The sequence below is a fragment of the Emiliania huxleyi genome, assembly GCF_000372725.1.
Source record: "Emiliania huxleyi CCMP1516 chromosome Unknown EMIHUscaffold_183, whole genome shotgun sequence".
NCBI lineage: Eukaryota > Haptophyta > Isochrysidales > Noelaerhabdaceae > Emiliania > Emiliania huxleyi.
The window spans coordinates 251,954-258,978 of NW_005200754.1; the positions used below are offsets into that span (position 1 = coordinate 251,954).

The window sequence follows — 7,025 nt, forward strand, 5'->3', positions numbered from 1 at the left end:
TGGGGAGGGGTCTGGAGCGAGGCCCGCTGAATACTGGCTCTTTGCCCGCGCGTGGCGAGGCACACGAAGATCAAAAAAATATTCATCCCAGCTGGTAGTGGAGGGCGCTTGGGTCTATTTGAGACCTGAGGCTGCGGAGGTGACGCCTTTGAGACATCGTGGCATACTCGTGCAACAACCCTACTACAAGCTGACGAGCGACAACGATGGGGAGCCTTCCGCTGGGCCAGCAACGGAGCAGGGCGGAGCCGGAGGCAGAGAGCAGAGTGTAGACAGTAGAGCGGGCTAGAGTATTGTACTCTAGCTCTGAGTCCTGCTGGTGTCTCCTCTTGATAGTGTCATAAGTGTGGCTGGTGTGTGTCAGAGCCTGACAGCGCCGCCCGACAGCACCATCGGACAGCACCTGACAGCAACAGCCAACGTCTGATAGCAGCAGCAGCCTGACAGCTCCGACAGCTCCGACAGCGTCTGACCCAGCAACACCCGACAGCTCCGACAGCACCCGACAGCTACAGAGCCCCTCGACTGTCAGACACGCACCCGACAGCACCCGACAGCACTTACAGCACCTGACAGCTGGTCTGACAGAGGCACCTGACAGTGCCTGACAGCTGCCCGACAGCCCGACAGATCACCTGACAGCACCTGACAGCCTGACAGCCAGGGCTCAGCCCGAGACGTGAGACAGAACCACGTGCTGTGCGACTGCAAACTACTCATGCTGCGAAGTCCAAGTCGGCCTCCTGGCGAGGGCTACCCCTCTCGATCTCTCGCACCAGCCGCTCCAGCACACCCAGCGCCGCCGCAGGCGCGTCGAGCGGCACCATGTGGCCCGCGCCGTCGATCTGGTACCAGGACAGCCCGCCGCTCGCCTTCCACTGCCCAATCTCCGCGCCGAGCAGCCGCAGCGGCGCCATCGTTGCGGATCGGAATGTGGCGGCGCCCGACCACGGCAAGTGATCCGCGGTGGCGAGGCCCTGCACAAAGTCGCAGACCGAGTCCTGCTTGCCGTACAGCAGCGCCACCTTGACGCCTCGGTCCAGGCTGCGGCCGAGCGCCTCCGAGTGGCCGTCGCCGACTGAGTCGTCGCTGAAGCCCGGCATGCGGATGCAGCCCGCCGCAGAGCCGGCGAAGGCACCGCGGCCCGCGTCTCCACAGACGTGAAGCGCCCGCCTCACCTCGTCCGTCAGGAACCAGCTGCTCCACGCGGTATAGTTGTACTGCACGCAGGCGGGGCACGCCAGCGCGCGCACGCGGTAGTCGTAACCGTTTGGCGTGTAACCGAGGTACTGCGCCGCCTCGCCCAGCAGCTGAGACCGCACACGCCAGCTGTACTCGTTCTCCCACGGCGCGCGCTGCGACGCCGCCCGCCCGGGCGGCAGCAGGTGGGCCTGCGAGAGGAAGGCCTCGAAGTTGTCGTTGCTGGCGAAGCGCTGGTTGATCTTGCCGTTCCCGATCAGCAAGCCGCGGAGCCGGATCCGCTCCTCTGCCGCCGCGCCGTCGTTGTGCGCCAGAATGGCGTCCGACCATGCGGGGACGTAGTGCCCGCCGTAGCTCTCCGACGCGAGGATGACGTCGGCCTGCGCGTGCTCTGGGAAGAGGCGGAGCCAGCCGATCAGAAACGCCACCATGTCTTGGCCGGCCTGCGCAGAGCTTGTGACGTGCGGGCCAGAGCCGAACGAGTAGCCGACGTACCTGGGCTGGTCGACGAAGAGCAAACTCGCGTGTGCGCTCCACGCGAACGCGTTGTCCGACAGCTGCCCCGTCGCACTCGCCCAGCCGCGCTTGATGTCGAACAGCCGCAGCGGGCTGATCTCTGTCGTCGCGCCCTCCATCGCCGAGCAGCCTGGCCCGCCGTTGGACCAGACGAGCAGCGGCTTGGGCGTGCGCGAGCCGGTGTTGTCGGCGCGAAAGTACCAGTAAAAGAGCCAGTCGGTGGGAGTGACGTTGACATAGCCGCTGTAGCTGCCCGGCCTGCCGCCCTGCCGCTGCGTCCGCCTTGCCCACTCACTCCGCCCCACCAGCCGTTCCGGGAAAGACACCGCGGCCTTCGGAGTGGGTCGGTCGCATCGCGGCGGCGGCGGCGGCTCGCTTTCCCACGGCCATGTCCACCCTCCGCCCACGAAGCTGTCGATCTCACGGCTGGACGCGGGGACGATGCCGGCGGCGGCGGCGGTTGCGGCGGCGGCGGCGGTGGCGGCGGTGTCGGCGGCAGCGGCAACGGTGTCGGTGGCCTCGTCTCGCTCGTCACCGTCGAGTCCATCGAGAAGCAGTGCCTTTTCGAGTGCGTCGCGCGTCGTCGCGGATCGAGAGGCAAACGGGCCCAGCGCCTGTGCTCCGAGAGACGCGCCTACAGCCTAGCGTGGCTCTTTCTCAGTCCATTCCTCCTTTGCAGTGGGGACTGCGTCGAGCGACGTGCCGGCCGTCTCGAGGTGCGTCTCGGCCTTCTCGAAGGCGGACTCGGCTTCAGCGAGGCTTGCGTCGGCGTCCTCCTTGCCGTACACCCACCCCACCTGCCACAAGACCCACACCCACTTGGTCAAAGACAAGGCGCCGCTCGTATCGGTGCTGCGCGGAGTCGGCGGCTCGACGCCGTCCCGCCTCCTCAGCAGCGTGTCGGGATTTGCTCGAGAGAATCGCGCCGTCAGCGGATCGGCGTGAGCAGCGGGCGGCGCCGGATCGGCCACCTCCTCTGCGCCACCTTCGAAAAAGCCAAAGAGCCGGCTAGGCTGGCGTGCGGCGAGGAGGAGGAGGCCGAGACAGGCGGCGGAGACGAGGAGGAGGCCGACACGGGCGGCGGAGCCGAGGAGCCGACGGCGAGCCGAACGGTGAGACTGCGGAGAGGTGTGCATCGCCGTCCTTGGCGACCGGGTCCCCCCCGGGGCCGGGGGGGTGAATGAGCCGTGCACAGATTCGCTGACGTCCCTTTTTTGATCGAAGACAGGCAGCCTGTGCCTTTTGGTGTACCCCGTTTGTACCGCGTCCTGTGCCCCCGAGTTCATTTAATAAACCCTCGCCCGAGGCGTGCGAGCCCCGCAGAGGTGCGGGCGAGAGGGCGGCCCGAGCCCGAAAGGGCCCGCCCTCGGCGTTGCTCTACATGGTAACGGATGAGAAGAGAAACACCCCCGGACTGGGACGCCGGCAGTCGAGTCGGGACACGCTGTGGTTCAGACGTCCCCCCCCTCGACGCAGTCGAGTGACTGACATGAACAGGGAGGAGAAAGTGTCCCCACATATCACCACAGACGCAGCACAGGGGCTCCAATCCTGTCCCAGTCTGGGGGGCCTCGCTAGATCTCCAGTGGGGAGTGCGAGGGCTGGATCGACTGCAGCGAGAGTGTGGGTTGTGGACCGTCGGGATAGCGTGTGGCGTAGATGTTCTCCTGGAAGTAGAGAGGCCGATGTCTCTCGCCCTGCAGGAAGGAGAAACTCGGATGGTTGAGTGAAAACTCCTCCCTGCGGTATGTGCGCAGAACGGGTTGCGCTTTGTGCAGCACCGTGTTGAGGGCTCGGGAGGGCAACGACGGCGGCGTTGCCGAGCTCGTACAGGGGCCTCAATCCTGTCCCTGATGGGGTGCGCCTCTCGCCGCGCGCGTAGCAGTCGGCGCGCGGGTAGCCTCAGAGATGCGCAGAGCGAGATGCGGTTATCGGCGAACCAAGCCCTGGGCTTGGATAGGGCGCGGCGTAGCCGCGGCGCAGTGGATAGCGTGAAGAGCCCACTCTCACTGTCGTGAGCAGACCGCCGCTACCACGTGCGAGCCCCGCAGAGGTGCGGGCGAGAGGGCGGCCCGAGCCCGAAAGGGCCCGCCCTCGGCGTTGCTCTACATGGTAACGGATGAGAAGAGAAACACCCCCGGACTGGGACGCCGGCAGTCGAGTCGGGACACGCTGTGGTTCAGACGCGAGGGGCTGCCCGCATCTCTTTGATTTGTGAGTGTTGTGAGGTGATGCGAGCGCGCGTGCGCGCGGCGCGCGTGCCGTTTTGGGTCTTTTATACCAGTGATGAAATATAAAACAAAACTACTACTGAAATATCAACCGACTTACCCCACGCGCGCACGCGCGCGCCGCGCTCCTCGACTCTCTCGCACCCGCCCCGACCCACGCCCCTCCCTCACGAGATCGGCGGCTGCGACCCTGAGAGTGCGCAGCGGTGCCGCTGGCGTGCTCACCACACCCGGTTATCATGCCTGCATCATTCCTGCACGCACTGCCTGGTCTGGTCGGGGCGTGGGGCGAGATCTGGCATGGCGGCGCGCTTGAACTGAGCGCCTTCGATCGTCTCGCGGCGACAGCTCGCAGGCCGGGCGGCCAGAAACTGTGCCGCTCAGCCATCCGCCGAAGCGAGCGCGCCGGCGGCGGTCCGCCGCCGGCGCGCTCGACTCAGTGTCTTCAAGCCCCCGGTGGGGAGCTCCGCTTGCGGGCAACGATTGAACATGCGGGCAGCCTCGCTGTCCGTGAATCAAGCACTCTTCACGGACGGTTTGATTGTGGAAACACCCAATCTGTGCACTCCTTATTTGCAAGACGGGGGAGAAAATGGTGCGCGGCTAGGGTTGCGCAGCTATGAACAGGAGCGAGTTCGCGCTGCGCTAGGCTCAGACGGCGAGTTCGCGCTGCGCTAGGCTCAGACGGCGAGTTCGCGCTGCGCTACGGGGGCCAAAAACCCGGCGACGACGGCGCTCTGGATGGGGCGTGACCTCCTGCCTCCAACCTCCTTCCTTTTTTGAGCAGGTGTGCCGCCGCGCGAGCGACGCTCCGCCGAGATCGCCCGAGATAGCGCGGCGCGGCCCCGAGTGCCGAGATCGCCCGAGATAGCGCGAGATCGTCCGAGATCGCGCGGCGCGGCCCGAGGCGAGGTGGATGGGTTGAGAGCAAGGGGGCGGAAGTGATCAGTGCGGTAGAGGGTCAGGTCGGGGCGCGTGAGCCGGACTTGTGAGCCGGACGGCTTTCATTTCTCTCTGCGTTCTTGCACATGGAGTGCAAGATACTCGTTCTGTTGCCGTCCCAAGCTGTCACTCCCCTTTCTCCCGGCCAGGGTGGAGCGCGCGCGGGGGGCGGCGCGGGTGTGCGGGATGTCTGTGGTCCCGAGAGCGATATGCCATGTCCGCCTTTGTTTCATACCATCGAAGGCTAAGCTCAAAGAATTCTTAAAAATACTTGAGCCATTGAAGGCGCCCGAGGGGACCCCGCAATTCCCTTCCCCCCTCGGAGGGGGCCGGACGAGGCGTACCCCGAGGGCCCCACTCTTTCCTTCGCATAGCGGCCACTCTTCGGATCGCTGGTCGAGCGACCCGGGGGATGCCCCGCGCGCCTGACCCAGGCGCGAAAACGAATCTGCGAGGCGTGGCCGCTCACGCGGCCCGATGGGGAGGAACGGGGCGAACCCCCTCCAACCCACCCGCGCTAGGTCTCGGGCGGCGAAGGGGTCACTCCCGACGACCTCGGGAACTAGCCGGGGCAGTCGGAGAAGTGGCAACTCCGTGCACTGACGGTCGGCCGTCAGAAAACACGCCTCCGTGGCTCGGGTTACACCAATCCTCGCTACCCAACGCGGCCAAAGGATATCCACCTCGAGAACCTCGAGAGAGAAGGAATTTTAAGAAAAAGCGAATTGAAGTTGCAGTCTCGGCAATCTTGTGCAACCCTCTGTTGCGCTCTCCCTTTGTGTGGCGTCTCTCGCCGCGGATAAAGCTGCACGCAGCGGCGACTTTGCGTCACCCTCGATGTCGCGCCAGGTCGTCCACGGCACCCGCCGTTCGTGGCTCATCGAGTCGGACCTCGCGAGACGAGCGCCCTCACAACACCGAGCTTCGAGCTCCACGCGCGACAGCCGGTGGAGTGGCGGCGGTGGTCCCGGATCCGACTGTGCGAGCGATAGTGATCACGAAGACCCGTTTTCCGGCTCGCCGTCCGACGAGATGGCGCTCGGCGGTTGGGGCGCCTCGGCGGTTGGAAGAGCCGCTCCCGCCGCCGCCGGCCGTGGCTGGGCCTCCATCTTTGAGCCGTGTCCGGCGGCGGCGGCGGCAGTGACGTGCAGCAGCCCTTGCGGGCTCTGCTCGGCGCCGCTCGATAGACAGGCGGACTGGCCGCGGCCGGACGCAGGGCTCGGCAAGCTCGACCGCACCGACCGCCGCTCGCCTCCCGCCCGCCGTCCCGCCTCGGGCGTCTGGGCGAGGTGCGAGTCTCTCCCGAGAGACCCTTCGACGTTCGAGTAGCCTCCTCGCGGCTAGCCGCTCAAGGGGATGTGGCGGCAGCGGCCCTCGCCGCGCCTCCCGCCACCGCACCACCCCATCCCCCCCTCACCCCTCCCCCTCCTCCCTCCAGGGCGTCTGATGGCGGGAGGATGGTGAGGGCGGTCTCGTCGCCCATGATGGCGGGGCTAGGATAGGAGAGGGCGGCGGGGCGCGCGTGCAGACGGCGGGTGGCGGCTCCACGATGGAACGGGGGTGTTTAGTCGATGCAACTGAGCAGACCTGACATGGAAAGTCGATGCAACCCTCTGGTGCATGGTTTAGATCTTGCAGATGCTTGCTTTGCATCAGATTCCGCCTGTTTAGCATTGCTTTTGCGCACAATATCCGTATAGCGTATTTCGGTCGGCAGAGGCGTTTTTGTGGCGGTCTGTCAGTCGCTGCTGATAGCCGATTTATTTATAATCGCGAGCGGTGTCTCGCGGGTCGTTTTCGAGGGGCCCAGCCTGGCTAGCCAGATCCGCCTGGGCGCATCCAGTCTTGCTTTTGCGCACCCTAGTCTTATTTTGGTCGACACAGGCGTTTTCGCGCGGTCTGCCAGTTGCTGCTGATAGCCGATTTATTTATAATCGCGAGCGGTGTCTCGCGGGTCGTTTGTGAGGGGCCCAGCCTGGCTAGCCAGATCCGCCTGGGCGCATCCAGTCTTGCTTTTGCGCACCCTAGCCTTATTTTGGTCGACACAGGCGTTTTCGCGCGGTCTGCCAGTTGCTGCTCATAGCCGATTTGTTTATAATCGCGAGCGGTGTCTCGCGGGTCGTTTTCGAGGGGCCT

At 65.6% G+C, this 7,025-nt stretch overlaps 2 protein-coding genes across 2 annotated transcripts in view; one reads left to right on the forward strand and one right to left on the reverse strand.

Annotated features, from left to right (window-relative positions):
* The window catches only part of EMIHUDRAFT_456517 (hypothetical protein), a gene marked incomplete at its 3' end in the record, with an annotated part of 6,204 nt that extends 3,437 nt beyond the window's left edge, over positions 1 to 2,767 (reverse strand). The window contains exons 1-3 of the mRNA XM_005783026.1: positions 2,420 to 2,767; positions 2,252 to 2,350; positions 777 to 2,048 (exon numbers count right to left, since the gene is read on the reverse strand). Coding sequence (XP_005783083.1) covers positions 777 to 2,048; positions 2,252 to 2,263 — 1,284 coding nt within the window. The 5' untranslated portion in view covers positions 2,264 to 2,350; positions 2,420 to 2,767. The remainder of the gene's footprint in view (positions 1 to 776; positions 2,049 to 2,251; positions 2,351 to 2,419) is intronic.
* Positions 2,768 to 5,636: 2,869 nt separating this feature from the next.
* EMIHUDRAFT_442466 (hypothetical protein) lies at positions 5,637 to 6,689 on the forward strand. The gene is made up of 2 exons (XM_005783027.1): positions 5,637 to 6,178; positions 6,328 to 6,689. The coding sequence occupies exons 1-2, from the start codon at positions 5,727 to 5,729 to the stop codon at positions 6,389 to 6,391; spliced, it is 516 nt and encodes a 171-aa protein (XP_005783084.1). The 5' UTR covers positions 5,637 to 5,726; the 3' UTR covers positions 6,392 to 6,689.
* Positions 6,690 to 7,025: the final 336 nt, after the last annotated feature.

What these genes read in the sequence shown, in the direction of transcription:
- EMIHUDRAFT_442466 (XM_005783027.1), top strand. Translation starts at nt 5,727, where the DNA reads ATGTCGCGCCAGGTCGTCCACGGCACCCGCCGTTCGTGGCTCATCGAG. An exon ending in GCCTCGGGCGTCTGGGCGAG is followed by an intron (nt 6,179 to 6,327) that starts GTGCGAGTCTCT and finishes TCCTCCCTCCAG; the next exon opens with GGCGTCTGATGGCGGGAGGA.